Source organism: Dendrobates tinctorius, unplaced genomic scaffold, assembly GCF_039654945.1.
Source record: "Dendrobates tinctorius isolate UK_male_01 unplaced genomic scaffold, ASM3965494v1 ptg000497l, whole genome shotgun sequence".
Classification (NCBI taxonomy): Eukaryota; Metazoa; Chordata; class Amphibia; order Anura; family Dendrobatidae; genus Dendrobates; species Dendrobates tinctorius.
In genome coordinates this window covers 777,607-805,600 of record NW_027362157.1, presented here as the reverse complement: position 1 = coordinate 805,600, position 27,994 = coordinate 777,607, and the positions used below count along the sequence as shown (strand labels likewise).

General features: G+C 48.0%; 1 protein-coding gene across 6 annotated transcripts in view; it reads left to right on the top strand.

Annotated features, from left to right (window-relative positions):
• Positions 1 to 27,994, top strand: part of CCDC24 (coiled-coil domain containing 24) — a 119,983-nt gene that overhangs the window by 52,225 nt on the left and 39,764 nt on the right. For 4 of the 6 annotated variants that reach the window (XM_073564884.1, XM_073564882.1, XM_073564881.1 and 1 more), the window contains one exon: positions 24 to 18,616. In XM_073564884.1, coding sequence (XP_073420985.1) covers positions 2,716 to 4,503 — 1,788 coding nt within the window. In that variant the 5' untranslated portion in view covers positions 24 to 2,715 and the 3' untranslated portion in view covers positions 4,504 to 18,616. Of the gene's footprint in view, positions 1 to 23; positions 18,617 to 22,819; positions 22,961 to 23,108; positions 23,232 to 27,994 lie in introns of those variants that run through there. The other 2 variants (XM_073564886.1, XM_073564885.1) reach the window with 1 other exon arrangement.

Genomic DNA, 27,994 nt, shown 5'->3' with positions numbered 1-27,994 from the left:
TTTTTTTTTTTTTATGAATCAAGACCAAAGCCCCACGCCACCGACGCGCGTTTCGCTGCTCTTTTTCAAGGTACTGGCCAGCACTTTTATAATCTATTCCCATGGTGGTATAATGCACTATGGTATTTAATCTGTGACCTTGCCTTCATTACCTGATCCTTTTGTATGTATTCATGTTTGTGACAATTATGTCTAATAAAATTATATATATTTTATATTCTTTGGACTTTGTACTCCTTATGGTGTCTTTGGTTATCAAGTTTCAATGTGGAGTGTCCTGTGGAAGCCCTCTATTACCTATCACTGATATAGGTCCAGTGGGTGTTCTATCATACATTGTGCTTTGGATGGTTTGTTATTATATGTTTGGCATTCCTTTAGCATTGAGAGCCCGCCTAATTTATGGGTGCATGTCTCCAGAAGTATGAGCTGGGCATAGCGTACTAGTCACTACAGCGTACTGGTCACTATAACGACATTATTCAATTTTCACTCAGTAACATCCACTGCTGCTTGTTTCTGGGAAAACACCCATGAAGTCAAAATCGTCACTACACCTGTAGATTAGATCCCAAAGGGTTATAATTTCCAATATAGGGTCACTTGAGGGAGGATTCTGCTCTCCTGGCATTTAGGGGCTCTGTATATGAAGTCTGGAAATTATTCTAGGAAAATCTGTGATCTAGAAGGCAAATAGCGCTCCGTCCCTCTCGAGTCTCTCCATATGGCTAAGTAGTACTGTACAGCCACATTTTGGGTATTGCCACATTCGGCTCGCGACCGATGCCTTCCCTGCATGCTATGCGCATGAGCCATAGGCCGCGCCTCCCTCCTGCTTCTTAGGCTCCAGCTGTGCCCTGACCTGGAAGCACCTTTGGACCAATGGCTGACCAGACGGGGCTATATCAGGCCGCTTCCCCCTGAGGGAGGCGCCTGATCGTTGTGTTTCCTAACACTCTGGCCTCGCTTCATCTTATGCACTCTGCTCCTGCAGTTCCAGTGTCGGCTGCTCCTCGCAGCAGCTTCTCAGTCCTGCTACCCGTGTTCCTTGTTCTCTTCCGCAGTTCTGTCTCCAGTGTTCCTGCCGTCCTGCTCCAGTCCTGCTTTCAGTGTTCCTGCCGTCCTACTCCAGTCCTGCTTTCAGTGTTCCTGCCGTCCTACTCCAGTCCTGCCTTCAGTGTTCCTGCTGTCCTACTCCAGTCCAGCCTCCAGTGTTCCTGCCATCTACTCCAGTCCTGCCTTCAGTATTCCTGCCGTCCTACTCCAGTCTCAGTCTCACTCCGGTCCATCCTGAGCCGCCCCTCTCGGTACCGGCTACCGTGGTACTCGAACCCCTGGGCCTGCTCTTAATGGTCCCTGTATAGGGGTCGGTTCCACCTGGCAGCTCGCCCGGGGACCCTCGGTGCCACGGTCCAGAGGGTCCACTCCCGGAGGTTCCTGCTCCAGACCACCCACGCTAACATTACGATCAGGCCATGGACCCCGCCGGAACTACGGCTGCTACCCAGAAAGAGTTGCTATTCCTACGGGAGAATCAGGGGTGCATTATGTCTGTCATGAAGTCGATGGACACCCGTTTGTCGGCTTTACAGGTGGCCGATCCTGGAAATGCCACTCAGCTGGCCAGTCTCCAACAGGAGCTGGGTCATCAGCAAGATACTGAAGCCCACATTTTGTCCTACATGGCCTCCTTTGATAGTCGCTTGTCGGCCCTCCAGGCTGCCACTGCAGTGCCGACTCCTCCTCCTCCTGCGTCTACTGCTCTCCCGATGCCCCGCCTCGCCAAGCCACCTCGTTTCACTGGAGATCACAAGCTCTGTAGGGGTTCTTAAACCAGTGTAGTCTCCACTTTGAATGGCTGCCGCAGCAATATCCCTCGGATCGGGCCAAAGTGGCCTTCATCACGTCCCATCTGGAGGGAGAGGCCCTGTCTTGGGTAAACCCGCTCTGGGAACGTGACGACCCGGTCGTCTCGAGTCTCCCGGTTTTCCTGAATACGTTTCGTAAGGTTTTCGATGAGCTGGGTCGGTTAGCTTCTCTCACTGAGTCACTCTTTAACTTTCACCAGGGCTCTCTCACGGTCGGACAGTACGCTATTCACTTTCGCACTATCTCCGAGCTCGGCTGGAATAACGCGGCTTTGGTGCGGGCATTCTGGCGCGGTCTTTCTAGTAGAATAAAGGCTGAACTCGCAGGTCGAGATACCCTGTCCACCTTAGAGGACCTTATCTCGCTGGCTACCCGCATTGATCTGCGCTTTCTGGAGCATGCTCGGGAGTCAGCGAGAGACAGGCGGTCCTCCAGGTCAGTTTCTCCTTTCACCCGGTCAGCCAGCTCCCGTTCGGTCGGGTCCTCTTCCTTCTCTTCGAGTGAGCCCATGCAGATAGATCATCTCAGGTTGGCCGAGTTGCGTCAGAGAGAGAGATGGGCATAAGGTCTGTGCCTCTATTGCGGTGATTCGTCACACTATATCCGCACCTGTCCTAAGAGACAGGGAAACGACTCCACCTAGGTCAGGTAAGAGAGGCCTTCCTAGGTGATGATAATCCCTCTCAACCCCTTATGATTTCTGAGCTTTTGGTTTCAGGAGGGAGGCGTGGTTCCGAGGTGGCCTACGTGGATTCGGGTTCAGCGGGTAACTTCATTCGGCCGGAAGAGGTGGACAAATAACAAATTCCTGTAGTCACTCTATTTAACCCAATTCAGATTGCCACCATGGATGGCAAACCGCTACAGGTGACCGTCACCTTGGTCACTGAAGAGGTGGAGTTGCAAGTCGGAGCCTTACATCGAGAGAAGATAGCCTTTTACGTGTTACCTAAGCTCTCTCATGCCATTCTACTCGGTCTTCCATGGTTAAGGACTCATCAGCCTGTTCTCGAGTGGTCTTCTGGGGAGATACTCCGCTGGGGGCACCCGTGCCAAGCTCGCTGTCTGACTCCTGTCCGCCTGGCGGCCGCTCCTCGGTCGCCTCCAGACCTACCGGGTCTTCCTCCAGGTTACAGCTCCTACGCCGATGTTTTTGATAAGAAGGAAGCGGAGGTCCTCCCTCCACACCGCCCGTTTGACTGCCCAATTGAACTTGTTCCCGGTTCAACCCCTCCAAGGGGCAGAATCTACCCTCTGTCTCCCGCAGAGACCACCGCCATGTCTGAGTACGTCCAAGAGAACCTCGCCAAAGGCTTTATACGGAAATCCTCTTTGCCCGCGGGAGCCGGGTTCTTCTTCGTCAAAAAGAAGGACGGAACTCTACGGCCATGCATTGACACTAGGTGCTTGAATGAGATTACCATCAAGAACAGGTACCCTCTTCCACTCATTCCAGAGCTGTTTGACCATCTCAGAGGGGCTCGGGTCTTTTCCAAGCTGGACCTCAGAGGAGCCTACAACCTGGTCCGTATCCGTGCAGGTGATGAGTGGAAGACCGCTTTCAACACTCGAGATGGCCATTACGAGTACCTGGTCATGCCCTTCGGTCTTTGCAATGCTCCTGCAGTCTTTCAAGAGTTCGTCAATGAGATCTTCCGGGATCTCTTGTACTCCTGTGTGGTCGTGTACTTAGACGACATCCTCGTTTTCTCGCCGGACCTCTCGTCCCACAGAAAGAGTGTCCGCCTGGTGCTTCAGCGTCTTTGGGAGAACCGCCTGTATGCGAAGATCGAGAAATGTCTCTTTGAACAGACCTCTCTGCTGTTTCTGGGATTCATTATCTCCGACGCTGGTCTAAGGATGGATCCCGAGAAGTTGTCTGCCATCCTCAAATGGCCTTGCACCATTGGATTAAAGGCGATACAACGATTCCTCGGGTTCGCCAACTATTACCGGCAATTTGTCTCCCACTTCTCCGCGATCACAAGACCCATTTCTGCGCTCACCCGTAAAGGGCCTACTTCCAAGGATTGGTCTCCTGAGGCAGAGGAGGCCTTTCTGATCCTAAAACGGGCTTTCTCCACGGCTTCGGTCCTGCATTGCCCTGAGAGCGATCGACCTTTTGTACTCGAGGTGGACGCTTCCTCGACGGGTGCTGGGGCGGTACTGTCCCAGAGAACCGCCTCCGGTCGCCTGCAGCTTTGTGGCTTCTTCTCGAAGGCCTTTTCTCCATCCGAGTGTAACTACTCGATCGGCGACCGGGAACTTTTGGCCATCAAGTTGGCCTTGGAGGAATGGCGTCACCTCCTGGAAGGAGCAGTCCATCCTTTTGTCATCTTCTCGGACCACAAGAATCTGACCTATCTCCAGTCTGCCCAGGGACTTAACCCTCGCCAGGCCAGATGGTCCCTATTTTTCGCCCGATTTGATTTCGAGCTCCGATTCCGTCCTGGCAACAAGAATTCCAAAGCAGACGCCCTGTCCAGGGTCTTCCAGCCACACGAATCCACGGAAGAACCTTCGCACATCATTGATCCCACTAGGATCATCACCGTGGCTACGGTGAACTGGCTTACTCCCCCACCTGGCCAGACGCTTGTGCCAGAGAATCAAAAGCAAAAGGTTCTTCTATGAGGGCACTCCTCCAAACTGGCCGGCCATGCCGGAACTAAGAAGACCCTTGATCTTATCACGCGTCACTACTGGTGGTCCACGCATCGCCAAGATGTGCTCGACTTTGTGGCTTCTTGTCCATCCTGTGCAAGAAACAAAGTGCCACGGAGACCTCCGTCCGGCTTGTTGCTTCCGTTGCCCGTCCCTACGGTTCCTTGGGAGAACATCGCCATGGATTTCATCACCAACCTACCCTGCTCTGCAGGCTGCACAGTCATCCTGGTGGTGGTGGATCGTTTTTCCAAGATGGCTCACTTCATCCCTTTGCCCGGTCTTCCCTCAGCGCCGGAGCTGGCCAAAATCTTAATTCGTCAAATCTTCAGACTTCACGGATTACCTCGACGCGTTGTGTCTGACCGAGGGGTTCAGTTTACCTCCAAGTTCTGGCGTTCGCTTTGTAAGCTCATGAACGTTTCCCTCGACTTCTCCTCAGCCTACCATCCACAGTCCAACGGACAGGTAGAGCGTACCAACCAGATGCTTACGGGGTACTTACGGCACTTCTCCAACGCCCACCAGAATGATTGGGTCAACTTACTCTTCTGGGCAGAGTTCGCTTATAACAACCATGCTGGTGAGTCTTCGGCCAAGTCTCCGTTTTTCATTGTTTTTGGCAAATATCCTTGTGTTCCTCTTCCGATAATTCCTGCCTCCGAGGTACCCGCGGCCAACGCTTTGTCCTCCGAGTTTTCCAAGATCTGGGCCGAGACCAACACGTCACTCAAGAAGTCCGCTGATCGGATGAAGAATTTTGCCGACAAGAAGAGATTGGATCCTCCACCCTATCGTGTTGGGGACAAGGTCTGGCTCTCATCCACATTCATCCGGTTGAAACTGCCCTCCTACAAGTTGGGGCCAGGCTACATCGGTCCGTTTGAAATTCTTGGACGTATCAACGAAGTCGCCTACAAATTGAGGTTGCCTGCTTCGCTCCGGGTCCCGAACACCTTCCATGTCTCTCTCCTGAAACCTGTGGTGCTGAATCGCTTCCATTCCTCGCTTGATCCTGGTCCTCAGCCAGTGGGTGCCGACGACGTTTTTGAAGTGCAGGACATTCTCGCTGTGAAAAGGGTTAGAGGTAGGACTTTCTTGTTGATTGGAAGGGTTTTGGTCCTGAGGAGAGATCCTGGGAGCCTCGGGAGAATATCAATGCTACCCGTATCCTCAGGAGGTTTCTTTCTTGCCCTTCCAGGGAGGGCGGCTTAGGGGGGGGTACTGTTACACCGCTCCACCATACTCACCCGGCCTCCGCTCCCACGCCGCAGTCTGCCTCCGCTCCCACGCCGCAGCCTCTCTCCACCCGAAGGCCGCGGCGGTCACCTGAGACAGGCTCGCGACCGATGCCTTCCCTGCATGCTATGCGCATGCGCCATAGGCCACGCCTCCCTCCTGCTTCTTAAGCTCCGGCTGTGCCCTGACCCGGAATCACTTTTGGACCAATGGCTGAACAGACGGGGCCATATCAGGCCACTTCCCCCTGAGGGAGGCGCCTGATCGTTGTGTTTCCTAACACTCTGGTCTCGCTTCATCGTATGCACTCTGCTCCTGCAGTTCCAGTGTTGGCTGCTCCTCGCAGCAGCTTCTCAGTCCTGCTACCCGTGTTCCTTGTTCTCTTCCGCAGTTCTGTCTCCAGTGTTCCTGCCGTCCTACTCCAGTCCTGCCTTCAGTGTTCCTGCCGTCCTGCCTTCAGTGTTCCTGCCGTCCTACTCCAGTCCTGCCTTCAGTGTTCCTGCCGTCCTACTCCAGTCTGTCTTACTCCGGTCCATCCTGAGCCGCCCCTCTCGGTACCGGCTACTGTGGTACTCAAACCCCTGGGCCTGCTCCTAACGGTCCCTGTATAGGGGTCGGTTCCACCTGGCAGCTCACCCAGGGACCCTTGGTGCCACGGTTCAGAGGGTCCACTCCCGGAGGTTCCCTGCTCCAGACCACCCATGCTAACAATGGGGATTCTGTTCTGGCACCTCAGGGGCTCTCCCAGTGGGTCATGGCACCTGCAAACCATAGCAGTAAAATCTGCACTGTAATATGGCACCTCTTCCCTTCTGAACTTTGCACTGTGCCTCTAAAGTAGTTTTCGACCACATATGGGGTATCTGCGTACTCAGGAGAAATTGCACAACAGATTGCACTGTTCATTTTCTCCTATTACCCCTTTTGAAAATTACAAACTTGGGGTCAGAGCAACATTTTAGTGGAAAAAATAGTAATATTTAATGTACTCAGCCCAATGTTATACAAGTTTGTGAATTGCCTTGAGGGTTAACTTTACTCACTACTCCCCTAGATGAATTCCCTGAGAGGTGTAGTGTACAAAATGGGGTCACCTGTGGGGGTTTCTGCTGTTTTGGCATGTCCTAGTTACATCAGATTTGACATGGTATCTGTAACCTGTTCCAGCCAAAACAGCGCTAATTCCCTTTCGAGCCCTACCATGCGCCCAAGCAGTCGTTTTCCAACAAATATGGGGTGTCTGAGCACTTTGGAAAAATTGCACAACAAATTTTGGCATCCCATTTCTCCTGTTACCCTTGTACAAATAAAACAAGGAGCTAAAATAACATTTTTGTTGGGAAAATGTGTTTTTTAATTTTCACGGCTCAACATTATAAAATTCTGTGAAGCCTCTGAGGGTTCAAGGTGCTCACCACACATCTAGATAAAGTCCTTAAGGGGTCTAGCTTCCAAAATGAGGTCATTTGTGGGGGGTTTCCACTGTTTAGCCACATCAGGGGCTCTCCAAAGGCAACATGGATTCCGCTATAGATTTCAGCCAGTTTTGCATTCAAAAAGTCAAATGGCGCTCCTTCCCTTCCAAGCTCTGCCGTGTGCCCAAACAGTGGATTTTCCACTCATATTTGGTATCGACGTATTCAGGAGAAATCGTGCAACAGATTTTATGGGACATTTTCTCCGGTTACCTTTGTGAAAAGGATAAATTTGGTGCTAAAGTAACATTTTTATGGGGAAAAAGTTAAATGTTTGTTTTTTTCCTTTCATATCCCATTAATTCCTGTGACGCACCTGAAGGGTTAATAAACTTCTTGAATGTGGTTTTGAGCACCTTAAGGGGTGCAGTTTTTAGAATGGTGTCACTTTTGGGTATTTTCTGCCATATAGACCCCTCAAACTGACTTCAAATGTGATGTGGTCCCTAAAAAAAAAAAAAAAAAATGGTGTTGTAAAAATGAGAAATCGCTGCCCAACTTTTAACCCTTATAACATCCTAACAAAAAAAATTGTTTCCAAAATTGTGCTGATGTAAAGCAGACATGTGGAAAGTTTGGAAATTGCGAAATTTTTGCTAAATTTGCAATATTTTCATAAATAAACACAAGTCATATCTAAGAAATTTTACCACCATCATGAAGTACAATATGTCATGAAAAAAAAATGAAAAAACACAAAGATTGAACTTGACTTGAGTTGGGGCACATGCCGAACTTAAATGCATGTTCACATTGGCCACAAAACATATAAAACCTACAAGAGAAAAAGTGAGCAAAAACCCTGTAAATTAAAAAGCAAAAAGTGCATGTAAATAACAGAGTTTTTAGTAGCACTTTTTTTTTAAAATCAAAAAATAGCATAAAAGCCGTCCCACCACGACAAGGTGACCCTGATCGGGACGGTCCTACACTGTCTTAATATTCAAACCTCATCATGTGTCAATGTTGACATCAGTTTGTGTGTATAAGGGCAGACAAAAGCACTGGGCCCAACCAGTAGACACCAGTCTGGGGAAGCCTTATATACAATTTCCAGCTCAAGAGGGGGAGGCCACACTCCGGCTTACACAGAATGCAAAAACACAAAGATTGAGCTTGACTTCAGTATTACTAAAAACTCTGTGTTATTTACATGCATGTTTTTTGCTTTTTAGTTACTTAGTTACAGCAGGGTTTTGCTCACTTTTTCTCTTGTAGGTTTTACATGGGAAAAAAAAATCTCAATCAGCAGGATCCGGTGAAGCGTTCCAGAGCCTCATAAAGGGACAGTGGCCAAGTGTAAAAATTGGCCTTGTCAGGAAGATGAAAACAGGCATGGGGGTGAAGGGGTCAAAATTGGCATTAAAAAACTAAGCAAAAGTGCAACGTGTGAGCATAGCCTAATAGCTGGTTTTGTGTGTCACTCCTCTCCTCCCTGATATTGGCGCCGGTAGGTGACGTCACTCCTCTCCTCCCTGATATTGGCGCCGGTAGGTGACGTCACTCCTCTCCTCCCTGATATTGGCGCCGGTAGGTGACGTCACTCCTCTCCTCCCTGATATTGGCACCGGTAGGTGACGTCATTCCTCTCCTCCCTGATATTAGTGCTGGTAGAAGTATGAAATTTAGCACTCAACTTATGATAAGGAAATCCAGATTTTTTATTTAGACAGTCACAAAAACAGAGAACGTTTCGATCCCAGTTGGACCTTCATCAGCCCGACTGCTGTATGAATAAGTATAGATACAGGGCTAAATGTGCCTGTAGGTGAAGGTGGCGTAGCAGCAACCGTAATTAGAGTTTAGTCCTGCAAATATGAGAATGGGTGTGTAGGTCAGAGCCGACCAAAAGCAGAAGTGTACAGAGGACCCCCTAAGAGAGAAGGAGGAGGGAGAACGAGACGACCCCTAGCCCGAGAGCGTGCACCTTATTCCGCTACACCCGTTGCAGGCGTCCATCGCGTTGCTCTCGCTATATGGACATAAGTGGGAGGCACCGTCAGATATTAGGGTCGGCCTGAAGCGGATCAACACGCTGAGACACAAAAATAAGAGGAAGAGGCATGCCGAGACTCCGGGACCTGTCTGTGAGCGTGAACCGTGCAGACTGTGGTCAGTATAGCGAGCTGATATAAGGCCGCGCTCCGTGTACAGGGCGGTAGTGTTTCTCTGCACACAGTGGCCACAGCTCGCTCTTCTGACCACAGTCTGCATGGCCCATGCTCTCAGATGGACATTCCCTGGTGGAATCGTCTGTGCGACCATCTCTCCATCTATGGTTCTGTGATTCATAATTGTTACTAAATGCTTGTATCGTTTTTTGCCTTGTTTTCTGTACTCTAATAAGTCTTGTCCTTTCTATGGTGGTCCCGGTGTCTCGGCATATCTCCAGCACGTCTCTATCACACACATCCAGGTACAGTGGGTACGGAAAGTATTCAGACCCCTTTACATTTTCCACTCTTTGTTTCATTGCAGCCATTTGGTAAATTCTATAAAGTTCATTTTCTCTCATTAATGTCCACTCTGCACCCCATCTTCACTGAAAAACACAGAGATGTAGAAATTTTTGCAAATTTATTAAAGAAAAACTGAAATATCCCATGGCCATAAGTATTCAGCCCCTTTGCTCAGTATTGAGTAGACCCACCTTTTGAGCTAGTACAGCCAGGAGTCATCTTGGGAATGATGCCACAAGTTTTTCACCCCTGGATTTGGGGATCCTCTGCCATTCTTCCTTGCAGATCCTCTCCAGTTCCGTCAGGTTGTATGGTGAACGTTGGTGGAGCCATTTCCAGGTCTCTCCAGAGATGCTCCATTGGGTTTAGGTTAGGGCTCTGGCTGGGCCAGTCAGGAATGGTCACAGAGTTGTTCTGAAGCCACTCCTTTGTTATTTTAGCTGTGTGCTTAGGGTCATAGTCTTGTTGGAGGGTGAACCTTCGGCCAAGTCTGAGGTCCAGAGCACTCTGGAAGAGGTTTTCATCCAGGATCTCTCTGTACTTGGCCGCATTCATGTTTCCTTCAATGGCAACCAGTCCTGTCCCTGCAGCTGGAAAACACCCCCATAGCATGATGCTGCCACCACCATGTTTCACTGTTGGGATTGTATTGGGCAGGTGATGAGCAGTGCCTGGTTTTCTCCACACATACCACTTAGAATTATCACCAAAAAGTTCTATCTTCGTCTCATCAGACCAGAGAATCTTATTTGTCATAGTCTGGGAGTCCTTCATGTGTTTTTTTAGCAAACTCTATGTGGGCTTTCATATGTCTGGCACTGAGGAGAGGCTTCTGTTGGGCCACTCTGCCATACTCTCCCTACTGCATCTGTGGAACTCAGCCACAGTGATCTTGGGGTTCTTCTTTACCTCTCTCACTTAGGCTATGTGCACACGCTGCGGATTCACCCGCGGATTTGTATCTGTGGATCGACAGGTAAAACTGCAGCTAAAATGACCTGCGGTTTTACCTGCGGATTGGCCAGCGGTTTTCCCCTGCGGTTCGACACCTGGACAATGGAATAGGCGGCAAACCACAGCGGAATCTGCAGAAAGAATTGACATGTCAATTTTTTTCTGCGGATTCAAAACCGCAGCTTTTCCACAGTTGAAAAAACGCAGCATGTGCACTGCGGCTTGTAAATCCCATAGACTTACATTGTACTGTACACTGCGGAACTGTTGCGGATCCGCAGCAGAATCCGCAGCATGTGCACATAGCCTAAGGCTCTTCTCCCACGATTGCTCAGTTTGGCTGGACGGCCAGGTCTAGGAAGACTTCTGCTGGTCCCAAACTTCTTCCATTTAAGGATTATGGAGGCCACTGTGCTCTTAAGCCCCCTTCACACGTAGCGAGATCGCTAAAGCGTCACCGATTTTGTGATGCAACAGCGATATCGGTAGCGATCTCGCTACATGTGACACTTGCCTCCGACCCGGCTACCCACTGGATATCGCTGATCACGCGAGAACGGGATGGTCCATTTATCGTCAGATTCCTGCTGGCAACGACGAGTGACTCGATGGACGCGGGCGGAAGACGTCACCCTCTTTGCGTGTGACAGGTAAATGACGACCGCCGACCGCTGCTGCATCGCTGGTGAGATCTGCCTGTTTGGTAGCCCACTAGCGACCATTTAGCGATGCACCAGCGATCCTGACCGGGTCCTGTCGTTGTCGGGATCGCTGGTGCATCGCTAAATGTAACGGGACCTTTAGGAACATTGAGTACTGCAGAAATTCTTCTGTAACTTTGGCCAGATCTGTGCCTTGCCACAATTCTGTCTCTGAGCTTCTTGGCCAGTTCCTTTGACCTCATGATTCTCATTTGGTATGACATGCACTGTGAGGTCTTATATAGACAGGTGTGCGCCTCAGGTCCTATCAGTTTAATTACACACAGCTGGACTCCAATGAAGGAGTAGAAGCATCTCAAGGAGGATCACAAGGAAATGGACAGCGTGTGGCTTACATATGAGTGTCTGAGCAAAGGGGCTGAATACTTATGACCATGTGAGATTCAGTTTTTTTTTTTTTTAATACATTTGCAAAAATTTCTACATTTCTGTTTTTTTTTCAGTCAAGATGGGGTGCAGAGTGTACATTAATGAGAAAAAAAAAATGAAGTTTTTAAATTTACCAAATGGCTGCAATGAAAGAGTGAAAAATGTAAAGGGGTGTGAATATTTTCTGTACACACCTCTGGATTCCAACACATGGAATATGTTTACACACCCCGGTACGGTCACCGCTAACTCTCAGATGATCCCAGATTACTCGCTGCCCCCACTAATCTGTTTCGGTCGATTAGACACCTTTAACGGTAGCTGTCACTTCAAGGCGTGGTTTACAGAACAGAAGGAACAGAACTATTAAATTTTATATTTAATCCAAAGGGAGGCAGGGTTTATGAAAAATATCCAAAAAATTTTACAAAGGGGACAAAAAATACAGCATAAACAGTTACAGAAAATAAAAGGAATTATCAGGAGAACTGACTGCACCGATCACAGAGACGATTCAGTTTAGCTGAAGGAGAGCGCGTCGCTTGGTCTGTTGTTAGTGCAGGCGATCTGTTCAACATGACCTGTAACTCTCTGTATGACCACTGATGATAATTGGGATCGATCAGACGCTGACCCCCACCCACACCCCCCTCTACGATGACCTCACAAGGTCCCAGTTGTGGACCGGACTCAGCCCTTCATGATTTTAGGCAATCCCAATTTGTGTAATAACTCCTCATTAGATAATGACCGCAGAAGCTTGAGACCGATGTCATCTTTTCTATTGGGGTTTTGTCTACGCTTAGAGACCAAACATGGCCCAGCTGCTGGGGGTTATATGGCCCCTGTGGATTTGGGGCTTTTGGTAGGGGGTTATGATTATGGGAAGATTTGTGTACGACTGCCTAGTTATCCCGGTGCTGACAATATACGCCTCATTAATATCGGATGGATTGAAAATCCAATATTCCATATTTTCTCCTGGAGACGTGGTGCCTCTGTGGCTTCTTTGGTCCCTTTGGATCCTAATGACCTTTTCCTGTCTCCCTCTCTGGGAATAATAGATTTCCTTTGAAGTTATCTGGGCATAAAGAGGAATCCTTGCATTTTCATTCATCTGCTGCACATAGCTGTGTCACTACCATTTTACAGAACGACAGCTGTGATTGCCAGTGTTACGTCGCGCCTTGGCTGATTGGCGCGAGCCGGGGGGGGTTGTGACCCCACTGTGCCACAGACCAGACCACCCTGGAAGGGGCGTGACTAAAGGGGCCTTTACACATAGCGATATCGCTAAAGCGTCACCGATTTTGTGATGCATATGTGTGATACTTGCCTCCGACCGGCTCCCCCGCTGGTTATCGATGATCGCGCAGCTCCATTTCTCGTCAGGCGCTTCCTGCTGGCGCCGACGAGCAACGCATGGACGCGGGCGGGAGGACGTCTTCATTGCCGCGTCTGAAAGGTAAGTAACGACCGCTGCTGCGTCGCTACATCACTGCTGAGGTCTGCCTGTGTGGCAGCTCACTAGCGACCATTTAGCGATGCAGCAGCGATCCTGACCGGGTCGCATCGATGTCGGGATCGCTGGTGCATCGCTAAATGTAAAGGGGCCTTAAGACAGCTGCCTCTGTCTTCTCTGGAGCCTCCAATGGTGAGGTCAGGATGTGCAGCAGGCAGCTGCAAGGTGCCACTTCAGGGTGGTGTCTGGCTGTGGCTGCTGATCCCACTCGGGGACAGGACACCTGGTCAGGTGCGAGTGAAAGGCAGGCTGAGACACAGGGCAGGCTGGCACGGCTTGAGGCACAGAGCAGGCTGGCACGGCTTGAGGCACAGGGCAGGCTGGCACGTCTTGAGGCACAGGGCAGGCTGGCACAGCTTGAGACACAGGGCAGGCAGGCATGGATGAGACAGCAGGCAGGCACGGCTTGAGACACAAGGCAGGCAGGCATGGACGAGACAGCAGGCTGGCACAGCTTGAGGCACAGGGCAGACTGGCACAGCTTGAGACACAGGGCAGGCAGGCATGGACGAGACAGAGCAGGCAGGCATGGACGAGACAGCAGGCAGGCACGGCTTGAGACAAGGCAGGCAGGCATGGACGAGACAGAGCAGGCAGGCACGGCTTGAGACACAGGGCAGGCAGGCATGGATGAGACAAAGCAGGCTGGCATGGACGAGACACAGGGCAGGCAGGTGTGGTGTACGAAGGAACAGGTAGGGGCCTGTTCACACAGTAGGAGCGCGTACTGGCCGGAAGGAATGGAATATGGAGAAACAAGTAGGGTACTGTTCACACAGGAGGTACAGGTACTGATAGGAGGGAGTGGAATATGAAAGCAGTATTGCAGAGTAGGCGGAGCTTGCAAGAGTGCAGTGTAGGCAAAGCTTGCAAGAGTGCAGAGTAGGCGGAGCTGTAAGGGTGCAGAGCACAAACCGGGAGGACGCAGGGAAAGACACAGCAGGGAAAGGAACCCCAGACAAGGAGACTGACAGAGGTAGGACAGAGTTCAGACAGGGAAACTGTACGAGACAAGGTACAGGGACTGAAGTATACACAGATACAAAGCTAGGCTTAGACCAAGACAAGGAGTAATGGCACAGGGACCAGGAAATACTGCCTCCTGGAGGCGGCAAGACAGGTGTAAGACAAAGCTGAGACAAGACAGAGACCAGGATATTCTGCCTCCTGGAGGGCAGACAGAGAAGTACTAGGCAAGGTACCAAGACACAGAGATAAGCAATAAGAGCCTTCAGAGAAGGCGAGACACAAGGCAGGGCCTGGCTTACTCAGCAGCAAAACACAAACTGAGTTTAGACATTGCACATGCAATGTTCCAGTGGGTGGGGCAGCCCTAAATAGTAGAGGGATCTAGGTAATTGGTCAAGGACAGATTAGACAGGTGCACCCTGACTCCATAAGAAGCAGAGAGTTCTGGCGCCGCCCCCCTATACACACATAGCCAAGAGGCATACAGGAGAGCAGAGGAACAGCTGGCAGCAGACAGAAATCACAGCATGGCTGGGAGCAGTGAGTAAAGGTACTGTCACACTTAGCGATGTACCAGCGATCCCGACCAGTGATATGACGCGGTCAGGATCGCTGGTGCATCGCTAAGTGGTCGCTAGTGAGCTGTCACACAGGCAGATCTCGCCAGCGATATCGCTGAGTTCGGGGGTCGCTACTTACCTGTCAGACGAGGCGATCCTGACGTCCTCCCGCCCGCGTCCACACATCGCTCGTCTCCACAGCAGGAAGCGGCCGACGACAAATGGTCCAGGACGTTCTCGCGCAATCAGCGATGGACAGCGGGGGAGCGGTCGGAAGTAAGTATCAGACATAGCGATATCGCTAGCAATATCGCTATAACGTCACAAAACAAGTGACGTTATAGCGATATTGCTAGCGATATCGCTTAGTGTGACAGGGCCTTTAGTTGGTGTGCGGGGGATGGGAGGCCATGCAGTGATGCCAGCAGGGTTGTTACAGCCAGCTCCCAGTTCCTCAGGACAAATGGAGGATGAAAGACAAAAAAGGGAGAAGGGATATGAGGGACCTCCAGGATTTGTAATATTTTCTCTGACAGGTATATATAGGTATATACAGGGCTGTAGTCAGGTGCGGACAGTGGATAGAATTCAGCCCTGGCATGTGAAATCACACCGGCCCACGCTGTTCCAGTCCCCAAGCACCAGATGGGATATATTACTAATATTACCCTGGATGGAGGAAAGGAAGATTTACTACAAGACCAATATGTCTAATGATACCCTTGGCTGCTGGGGTAAGTGACGGAGTCAGCGACTTTGTGCTTCATCACAACTCTGAACAGTATGGCTGTCTTGAGAGCAACGATTCTGTTAACAACATAGCAGACAAGGCAGCCCTCGACCAGACAGGCCCTTCTGGAATTTGCCAGATGGCCAGTCCAGCCCTGGCTGTAGCTATAGGGAGTGTATATATAGTTATATACAGGGCTGTAGCTATAGGGAGGGTATATATAGTTATGTACAGGGCTGTAGCTATAGGGAGGGTATATATAGTTATATACAGGGCTGTAGCTGTAGGGAGGGTATATATAGTTATATAGAGGGCTGTAGCTATAGGAAGGGTATAATAATCTTTATATAGCGCCAACATATTCCGCAGCGCTTTACAGTTTCCAAACACAAGTCATAAGTAAGAACGTTAACAATACAATAATGAAAGCACAATCAGCCGCTCCCGCTGGTGAGAGCTTACACTCTACAGTGAGGTGGGGGAGATACAGAGTACAGGTGTGTATATACAATGGTGTATTTACAATGATGGTCCAGCCATCTTGAGGGAGTGAGGGATGGATGGAGATAGTGAATGGGCTACACACACACGCTTACACATAGAATGACTGTGATTAGTGAACGTGATAGGCCGCTCTGAACAAGTGTGTTTTGAGGGAGCGCCTAAAACTGCAAATTGTGGATAGTCCTAATTTCTTGGGGTAGAGCATTCCGGAGGATTGGCGCAGCGTGAGAGAAGTCTTGGAGGTACGGATTAGTGCGGAGGTTAGTCGAAAGTCGTTTGCAGAGCGCAGCGGTCGGTTAGGCTGATAGACTGAAATGAGGGAGGAGATGTAGGGGGGTGGTGCACTGTGGAGAGCTTTGTGGGTGAGAACAAGTACTTTGAATTGGATCCTATAATGAATGGGCAGCCAATGTAAGGAGTGGCGAAGAGCGGATACGTCCGAGTACCGATTAGCCAGATAGATTACCCTGGCTGCTGCATTAAGTATGGACTGGAGAGGGGATAGTCAAGTAACGGGGAGGCCAATTAATATAACGTTGCAGTAATCCAGGCGGGAGTGGATCAATGATACAGTGAGGGATTTTGTTTCCATGGTGAGAAAAGGGCGGATTCTAGAGATGTTCTTTAGGTGTAAGCGGCAAGAGTGGGCAAGACATTGTATATGGGATGTGAAGGAGAGATTGGTGTCAAACATAACACCCAGACAGCGTGCCTGCTGCCAGGGTGTTATTATGGTGCCACCCACGGAGAGGGAAATGTCAGATTTAGGGAGGTTAGTAAATGGCCGGAGCAGGAGAAGTTCAGTTTTGGAGAGGTTGAGTTTCAGATAGAGAGCGGACATGACGGAGAACTCGGACAGTCACTGGCGTAGTAAAGCGGGGGTAAGCTCGGGGGATGACGTATATAGTTGTGTGTCATCAGCATAAAGATGGTACCGAAAGCCAAATCTGCTGATGGTCTGTCCAATTGGGGCCATGTAGAGAGAGAAAGGACTAAACCCTGAGGTACCCCGACAGCAAGAGGAAGAGGAGAAGACATAGAGCCAGCGAACAAAACACTGAAGGAGCGGTCAGAAAGATAGGAAGAGAACCAGGAGAGAGCAGTGCCCTTAATGCCTAGTGACTGGAGCCTAGAGAGTAGAAGATGGTGGTCAACAGTGTTGAAAGCTGCAGGTGGGTCGAGAAGAATGAGCAGAGCGTGGTGACCATTACGTTTTGCTGTCAGAAGGTCATTGGTCACTTTGAGTGCAGTTTCAGTCGAATGTAGAGGGAGGAAACCGGACTGTGAAGGGTCTAGAAGGGAGTGAGTGGAGAGGTAACAGGTAAGGCGGCAGTAGACCAGGCGCTCCAAAAGTTTAGAGATGAAGGGGAGATTGGAGACTGGTCTGTAGTTGTTTGTGCAGGATGAGTCGACAGCGGGTTTCTTTAGTAATGGAGTAACGATGGCGTGTTTGAAGGAGGATGGGAAAATGCCCAAGGAGAGGTAGCGATTAAAGATTGCAGTTAGGTGAGTTGTGACGACTGGAGGAGATGTGAGGGAGTGGGGTCGGAAGAGAGGAGTCTGGAGACTTCTTCTGTGATCGGATCAAATGTGGAAAGTGGGCCAGGGGAGATGCAGGAAGGGATAGGAATCACAGCACTTGGCGGTTGGGAGCAGATTTCCTGACGGATATTATCTATTTTTTCTGTAAAGTGGGAGGCCAGGTCATCAGCACAAATGTCTGTGATAGGGGCTTGTGATTTCGGCCTGAGGAGGTGTCAAAAAGTTTCTTGGGGTTGTTGGATAGTGAGGAGATCAAGGTGGTGAAGGACAGAGTTATGGGTTCTTAACATAAATTTGAAGTGGATGAAGTCTTCCGGTGTGCAGGTTTTTCTCCATAGGCGTTCAGCACTCCTATAGCATCACTGAAGAAGTTGAGCTTGCGATGTGAGCCAGGTCTGTTTTACTCTGTGCTTGGAGGTTCTGAGGGTGAGGGGAGCCACTTGGTCAAGGGTGCTTCTAAAAGTGTCGTCGTAGTGATGAACAGCCAGATCAGGACAGGAAAAAGAGGAGATTGGGGACAGTGATGAGTGTAGGGAGTCTGAAAGTGTCTGAGGGTTAATGGCTTGTAGATTTCTGACTGTGGTAGGTAGGAGTGAGCTGGGGTGGGCGAGGATTTGTGAGCGTGAAGGAGAGAATGTGGTCAGAGAGGGGAAGCGGTGAGTTATTTAGGTGGGAGATTGAACAGAGCCGGACAAAGACCAGACAGTGTTGCTGTCCTTGTGTGTCTTAGAGGTTGAAAGCTGCGAGAGGCCTAGAGAGGTGGTTAGTGATAGAAGCTGGGATGCAGATATGGAAGTAGGGCTGTTAATGGGGATGTTGAAGTCTCCCAGGATAAGAGTTAGTAGTTCTGAGGACATGAAGTGCGGTAGCCAGGCCGAGAAATGATCAAGGAAGTGGGTGGGTGAGCCTGGGGGCCGGTATATGGACCGCTACTCTGAGGGAGAGGGGATGGAAGAGCCTGATGGTGTGGACCTCAAAAGAAGGGAATATGAGTGATGGAACTGGGGGGGATGACCTGGAAAGGGCATTGTGGCGAAAGGAGTATGCCGACTCCACCACCATGTCTGTTTGTGGGTCTCGGGGAATGAGAACTGTAAGCCACCTTAGGAAACGGCAGCAGGAGAGACAGTGTCAGAATCCTGAATCCAGGTTTCAGTGAGGGCCAACAGATTAAGAGAGTTATTCAAAAAGTAGTTGTACAGGAAAGGAAGCTTGTTACAAACAGACCGTGGATTCCAGAGGGCACAATTAAAAGATGGAGATGAGGGAGTGCAAGTAATATTAATAAAATTATTATGGTTTCGATATGAGGTAGGGTAGGGGTTGAGGTTGGGGGAGATGTCCCCTGAAATCAGTAGGAGTAGGAAGATAAAGAGTAAATAGTTGTTGGAATTGTAAGTAGTTTTTTTCTGTGATGTGGTTGGGCAACATGAGCTGAGGTTTCTCAGGAAGGTGAGGAGTGCATGGGAGCTGTATATGGGAGAGGGAAGTATAGAGGGGTTGATGTGTATGAGTGGTGATGGAGTGGGGATGGGGTGGTGAATGTGGATGGCAAGGTAGCCCAGGAGGGTAGAAATTAAGCACATGGTTAAAGGGGAAATGAAAGTGTGGGTACCTGATTCATGCCCTGATTAACTGCCATGGATAACTGCCGTTTTCTTGATGCTTAGCTTCTGTGATGCTTTGCTTATGGGATGCTTGCGTGCTGCACCCCACACTGCGTGCTTCCCCTTACGAACTACTACATACAATCTACACAAAGATTTCATCCATTATAAGTTTATGCTTCGAACATACAACACTGCCCTTCACCTCTTCAAACAAACCTATTTCAACACCCTCATCACCTCACTGTCCAATAACCCGAAACGTCTCTTTGACACTTTTCATTCTCTACTCAACCCAAGAGTACAGGCCCCAACCACGGAGCTCCGAGCTGACTATCTGGCCAATTACTTCAAAGAAAAAATTGACCAGATCCAACAGGAAATTATCTCCCAATCAACTCATACCATGCACTGTCCTCCCTCCCCCACTGCATCTAGCTCACTCTCTGATTTTGAACCAGTCACAGAAGAAGTAAGCAGGCTCCTCGCATCTTCTCGCCCAACCACTTGCACCAGTGACCCATTTCCGTCACATCTCCTCCAGTCCCTTTCCCCTGCTGTCACCCCTCACCTAAATAAAATATTTAACCTCTCTCTGTCTTCTGGTATCTTTCCCTCCTCATTTAAGCATGCCATCATACATCCACTACTTAAAAAAACCCATCCCTCGACCAAAACTGTGCCGCTAACTAGTAAAGTAAAGAGTGGAAACCGGATTCGAGAGGGTCAAGAAGAGAGTTATCAAAGAGATAGCGGATAAGACTGGAGTGGACCAGGCGTTCCAGGAATTTAGAGATGAAGGGAAGATAAGAGACAGGTCTAGTTTCTAATCTTCCCTTCATCTCTAAACTCCTGGAACGCCTGGTCCACTCCCGTCTTATCCGCTATCTCTTTGATAACTCTCTTCTTGACCCTCTCGAATCCGGTTTCCGCTCTTTACACTCTACTGAAACTGCCCTCACTAAAGTCTCTAATGATCTACTAACAGCTAAATCTAATGGTCATTACTCCATGCTAATTCTCTTGGATCTCTCTGCAGCATTCGACACTATGGATCATCAGCTCCTCCTCACTATGCTCCGCTCCATTGGCCTCAAGGACACCGTTCTCTCCTGGTTCTCCTCCTATCTCTCTGACCGCTCCTTTACTGTATCTTTTGCCGGCTCCTCCTCCTCTCATCTTCCCCTTACTGTTGGGGTTCCTCAAGGATCGGTTCTAGGCCCCATCCTCTTCTCCTTGTACACTGCCCCTATTGGTCAAACAATCAGTAGATTTGGTTTCCAGTACCATCTCTATGCTGATGACACCCAATTATACGCTTCTCCTGACATCACGCCTGCCTTTATAGAAAACACCGGCGATTGTCTAAACGCTGTGTCTAATATGTCCTCACTATATCTGAAACTGAACCTGTCAAAGACTGAACTCCTGGTGTTTCCTCCCTCTACTAATCCACCTATACCCGACATTGCCATTTCCGTGTGTGGCTCCACTATTACTCCCCAGCAACATGCCCGCTGTCTTGGGGTCATACTTGATTCCGAGCTTTCCTTTGCCCCCCACATTCGATCACTGGCTTGCTCTTGTCATCTGCACCTCAAAAACATTTCTAGAATTCGACCTTTTCTTACTTTTAACTCTGCAAAAACTCTTACTGTCTCTCTTATTCATTCTCGTCTCGACTATTGTAACTCTCTTCTAATCGGTCTCCCTCTTACCAAACTCTCCCCCCTCCAATTTGTCTTGACTGCTGCAGCCAGGATCATATTCCTCACCAATCGCTACACCGATGCCTCTACCTTGTGCCAGTCATTACACTGGCTACCCATCCACTCCAGAATTCAGTATAAACTTATTACCCTCACCCACAAAGCCCTCCATGGCTCAGCACCACCCTACATCTCCTCCCTTGTTTCAGTATACCATCCTACCCGCGCCCTCCGTTCTGCTGATGACCTGAGGTTAGCATCCTCAATAATCAGAACCTCCCACTCCTGTCTCCAAGACTTTACACGTGCGCGCCAATTCTTTGGAATGCACTTCCCAGGTCAATACGATTAGTCCCCAATCCCCACAATTTTAAGCGTGTCCTGAAAACGCATTTATTCAGACTGGCCTACCGCCTCAACACATTAACCTAATCTATCCCTGTTTGGCACAGCCAAAAGTTTTACCATAACCAGGTTCCCCGCATCATGTTCCCACATGCTTTATGCATCCATTAGCCCTCTGTGTCTGTACTGTTAGGGTACCGTTACACTTAGCGATGCACTAACGATCCCGACAACGATATGGATCGCTGGTGCATCGCTAAGTGGTCGCTAGTGAGCTGCCACACAGGCAGATCTCACCAGCGACATCGCAGGAGTCGGGGGTCGCTACTTACCTGTCAGACAAGGCGATCCTGACGTCTTCCCGCCCGCATCCACGCGTCGCTCGTCGGCGCCACAGGAAGCGCCCGACGAGAAATGGTCCAGGACGTTCTCGTGCGATCAGAAATAATCAGCGGGGAGCCGATGGGAGGTAAGTATCAGACATAGCGATATCGCTAGCAATATCACTGCTGCGTCACAAAATCGGTGACTTTACAGCGATATCGCTATGTGTAACGGGGGCTTTACACACTTAACATTATGGCTGGTCCATACAATCAGGGCAACTGTTACCACCCACCTTTCGTGTCTCCCTCTTTCCTCATAGACTGTAAGCTTGCGAGCAGGGCCCTCATTCCTCTTGGTATCTGTTATGATCTATGTGATTATTGTTATGCTGTAATGTCTATTGTCTGTACAAGTCCCCTCTGAAATGTAAAGTGCTGCGGAATATGTCGGCGCTATAGAAATAAAATTATTATTATGATTACTACATATATAGGCCACACTACAGGGACAGGAGAGAGGGATTGTGGGAGCTGGTTGGGTATAATTTGGAAGCTGGGGCCAGCACACCAGGGGATGGTTAGATGATCTAAAGCACTAGACCAGGCTGCATCTATATGCTATAGCACCTTCCACCTGATAAGATCTGGAGAGGCCCCAGTCACGGATATAGAGCAGTAAGTATTACATACAGTGCAACATATGAATTATACCAAAGCTTTAGCAGGCACATTAAAATTTGTCGCAACATGGTAAAGCAGCAGAAGACAGACAGCAAGCAGATGTATGGACTTGTACCATTCAGGCTGCTTGCTAGCAGTGAATGGAGTGAATACATGTTGATTACCTGTGTGAAGAGAGAAGATGATGATGAGAGAAGATGGGTATATATAGTTACTGTATATACAGGGCTGTAGCTATAGGGAGTGTATATATAGTTATATACAGGGCTGTAGCTATAGGGAGGGTATATATAGTTATATACAGGGCTGTAGCTATAGGGAGGGTATATATAGTTATATACAGGGCTGTAGCTATAGGGAGGGTATATATAGTTATATACAGGGCTGTAGCTATAGGGAGGGTATATATAGTTATATACAGGGCTGTAGCTATAGGGAGGGTATATATAGTTATTTACAGGGCTGTAGCTATAGGGAGGGTATATATAGTTATATACAGGGCTGTAGCTATAGGGAGGGTATATATCGTCACCTTTTCTCCATCTTACGGTCACATTTGTGTCCTTGTCCAAGGGACGAGCTTCAGGCGCTCTGTAGATACAACCCCAGGGTGGTGGCCTTTGTGATGGGATCTGAGTGGCCGCAGAGTACAGCTGGATCCGTGGGCAATGACCCAAGTTGGCCGCCATCAGCGAGCAGAGCCGTGAACGAACGGTGAGTATGGAAACATGGCAGCATGACGGATCCTGGGAACATGGGGAGTCGTGGGGAACGAGGGATACGGCGGCTGTAGATTGTGGATGGTTCTTTCTTCCTTGTGTGGCGTCCATGTCGCTCACAGTCCGGCATTTTTCCATCACAGCCCCGGCTCCACACTCTCCACCAGCTCCGCGCTCTCCACCGGCTCCACCATAGAGGAAGAACTGGAGGAACTCCGAGACAAGCTGCAAATCTCTCACATTGATGAAGTCATCCTTCACCTCAGGTGAGTACTACAACCCCCAGCATTGTGTCCTCACCAGGAGCTGTAGTGCATACACACATTAACATCTCTGGTAATATTATTATAGTTGTCTGTTGGAAACTGCATTATATATACTGTACACTGAGGGTATATATATATTGTACACTGAGGGTATACACACTGTACACTGAGGGTAGACACACTGTACACTGAGGGTATATATACTGTACACTGAGGGTATATATACTGTACACTGAGGGTAGACACACTGTACACTGAGAGTATATATATATTGTACACTGAGGGTATACACACTGTACACTGAGGGTATATATACTGTACACTGAGGGTATATATACTGTACACTGAGGGTAGACACACTGTACACTGAGTGTATATATATTGTACATTGAGGGTATACACACTGTACACTGAGGGTAGACACACTGTACACTGAGGGTATATATACTGTACACTGAGGGTATACACACTGTACACTGAGGGTAGACACACTGTACACTGAGGGTATACACACTGTACACTGAGGGTAGACACACTGTACACTGAGGGTAGACACACTGTACACTGAGGGTAGACACACTGTACACTGAGGGTATATATACTGTACACTGAGGGTATATATACTGTACACTGAGGGTATATATATTGTACACTGAGGGTATATATATTGTACACTGAGGGTATACACACTGTACACTGAGGGTATACACACTGTACACTGAGGGTATATATACTGTACACTGAGGGTATACACACTGTACACTGAGGGTATACACACTGTACACTGAGGGTATACACACTGTACACTGAGAGTATGCACACTGTACACTGAGGGTATACACACTACACTGAGGGTATACATACTGTATGCTGAGGGTATATACTGTATGCTGAGGGTATATACTGTACACTGAGGGTATATATACTGTACACTGAGGGTGTACATACTGTACACTGAGGGTAGACACACTGTACACTGAGGGTATATATACTGTACACTGAGGGTAGACACACTGTACACTGAGGGTAGACACACTGTACACTGAGGGTAGACACACTGTACACTGAGGGTATATATACTGTACACTGAGGGTATATATACTGTACACTGAGGGTAGACACACTGTACACTGAGGGTATATATATTGTACATTGAGGGTATACACACTGTACACTGAGGGTAGACACACTGTACACTGAGGGTATATATACTGTACACTGAGGGTATACACACTGTACACTGAGGGTAGACACACTGTACACTGAGGGTATACACACTGTACACTGAGGGTAGACACACTGTACACTGAGGGTAGACACACTGTACACTGAGGGTATATATACTGTACACTGAGGGTATATATACTGTACACTGAGGGTATATATACTGTACACTGAGGGTATATATACTGTACACTGAGGGTATATATATTGTACACTGAGGGTATACACACTGTACACTGAGGGTATACACACTGTACACTGAGGGTATACACACTGTACACTGAGGGTATATATACTGTACACTGAGGGTATACACACTGTACACTGAGGGTATACACACTGTACACTGAGGGTATACACACTGTACACTGAGAGTATGCACACTGTACACTGAGGGTATACACACTACACTGAGGGTATACATACTGTATGCTGAGGGTATATACTGTATGCTGAGGGTATATACTGTACACTGAGGGTATATATACTGTACACTGAGGGTGTACATACTGTACACTGAGGGTAGACACTGTACACTGAGGGTATATATACTGTACACTGAGGGTAGACACACTGTACACTGAGGGTAGACACACTGTACACTGAGGGTAGACACACTGTACACTGAGGGTATATATACTGTACACTGAGGGTATATATAATGTACACTGAGGGTATATATACTGTACACTGAGGGTATACACTGTACACTGAGGGTATATATATTGTACACTGAGGGTATACACACTGTACACTGAGGGTATACACACTGTACACTGAGGGTATACACACTGTACACTGAGGGTATATATACTGTACACTGAGGGTATACACACTGTACACTGAGGGTATATACACTGTACACTGAGGGTATATATACTGTACACTGAGGGTATACACACTGTACACTGAGGGTATACACACTGTACACTGAGGGTATACACACTGTACACTGAGGGTATATATACTGTACACTGAGGGTATACACTGTACACTGAGGGTATATATATTGTACACTGAGGGTATACACACTGTACACTGAGGGTATACACACTGTACACTGAGGGTATACACACTGTACACTGAGGGTATATATACTGTACACTGAGGGTATACACACTGTACACTGAGGGTATATATACTGTACACTGAGGGTATATATACTGTACACTGAGGGTATATACACTGTACACTGAGGGTATATACACTGTACACTGAGGGTATACACACTGTACACTGAGGGTATACACACTGTACACTGAGGGTATATATACTGTACACTGAGGGTATACACACTGTACACTGAGGGTATACACACTGTACACTGAGAATATACACACTGTACACTGAGAGTATACACACTGTACACTGAGGGTATACACACTACACTGAGGGTATACACACTGTACACTGAGGGTATACATACTGTATGCTGAGGGTATATACTGTACACTGAGGGTATATATACTGTACACTGAGGGTGTACATACTGTACACTGAGGGTGTATATATATTGTACACTGTGGGTAGACACACTGTACACTGAGGGTATACACACTGTACACTGAGGGTGTATATATATTGTACACTGAGGGTATACACACTGTACACTGAGGGTATACACACTGTACACTGAGGGTATATATACTGTACACTGAGGGTATACACACTGTACACTGAGGGTATACACACTGTACACTGAGGGTATATATACTGTACACTGAGGGTATACACACTGTACACTGAGGGTAGAATCATAGAATCGTAGAGTTGGAAGGGACCTCCTGGGCCATCTGGTCCAACCCCCTGCTCAAAGCAGGATTCGCTAAATCATCCCAGTCAGATGTCTGTCCAGCCTCTGTTTGAAGACTTCCATTGAAGGAGAACTCACCACTTCTCGTGGCAGCCTGTTCCACTCATTGATCACTCTAACTGTCAAAAAGTTTTTTCTAATATCTAATCTGTGTCTCCTCCCCTTCAGTTTCATCCCATTGCTTCTAGTCTTTCCTTGTGCAAATGAGAATAAAGTTGATCCTTCTACAATGTGACAGCCCTTTAGATATTTGTAGACAGCTATTAAGTCTCCTCTCAGTCTTCTCTTTTGCAGCTAAACATTCCCAGATCCTGCAACTTTTCCTCATAAGACAGGGTTTGCAGACCGGTCACCATTCTGGTCGCTCTTTTCTGAACTTGCTCCAGTTTGTTGATGTCTTTTTTAAAATGTGGTGCCCAAAACTGGACACAATATTCCAGATGAGGTCTGACCAAAGAGGAGTAGAGGGAAATAATGACTTCACGTGATCTAGACTGTATGCTTCTGTTAATACATCCTAGAATTGCATTTGCCTTTTTTGCTGCTGCATCACACTGTTGACTCATATTCAGTCTGTGATCTATTAGTATACCCAAGTCTTTCTCACATGTGCTGTCACTTAGCCCTATTCCTCCCATTCTGTATATGCTTTTTTCATTTTTATTGCCCAGATGTAGTACTTTGCATTTCTCCCTGTTAAAAACCATTCTGTTAGTTGCTGCCCACTTCTCCAGTTTATTTAAATCTTTTTGAATCCTCTCTCTCTCTTCTCTAGTATTAGCTATCCCTCCTAGCTTTGTGTCATCAGCAAATTTAATCAGTTTACCCTCAATGCCTTCATCTAAATCATTGATAAAGATGTTGAACAATACAGGGCCCAGGACAGAGCCCTGTGGTACCCCACTTGAGACATTCTTCCAACTGGATGTGCAGCCATTTACGACCACTCTTTAGGTCCGATCACTAAGCCAGTTATGAATCCACCTAACAGTTGCCTTGTCCATTCCATACTTAGTCATTTTTTTTAATAAGGATTGTATGAGAGACTTTGTCAAATGCTTTGCTGAAGTCAAGATATACTATATCTACAGCATTTCCTTGATCCACCCAATCAGTAATACCGTCATAGAAGGAAATTACGTTAGTCTGACATGACTTATTAGTTACAAACCCATGCTGACTCTGCTTAATCACTTCATTCTTATCCAGGTATTGACATACATGTTGTTTAATAATTTGTTCAAAGATCTTTCCTGGTATAGAAGTCAGACTCACCGGCCTATAGTTGCCTGGGTCCACCTTCTTCCCCTTTTTGAAGATAGGAACAACATTTGCTGTTCTCCAGTCTTCTGGCACTTCTTCTGTTCTCCAAGAATTTTCAAAGATTATGGAGAAGAATTCAAAAATTTCTTCTGCTATCTCCTTCAGTACTCTGGGGTGTAATTCATCTGGCCCTGGAGACTTGAATTCATTTAGGTTAGCTAAGTGTTTCCTCACTATCTTTCTGTTTATAGATATCCTGGATTCTTCTATTCCCTTAATAGGACAGTGAATAACAGTTGATGTTACATTTCCGTTCTGAGAGAAAACAGATGCAAAATAGGAATTTAAAAGTTCAGCCTTCTCAACATCCTGTCTTACCATTTCACCATTTTCATCCTGTAAAAATCCTATAGCATCTTTGACTTTTCTTTTACTTTTGACATATCCCCAAAATCCTTTATTA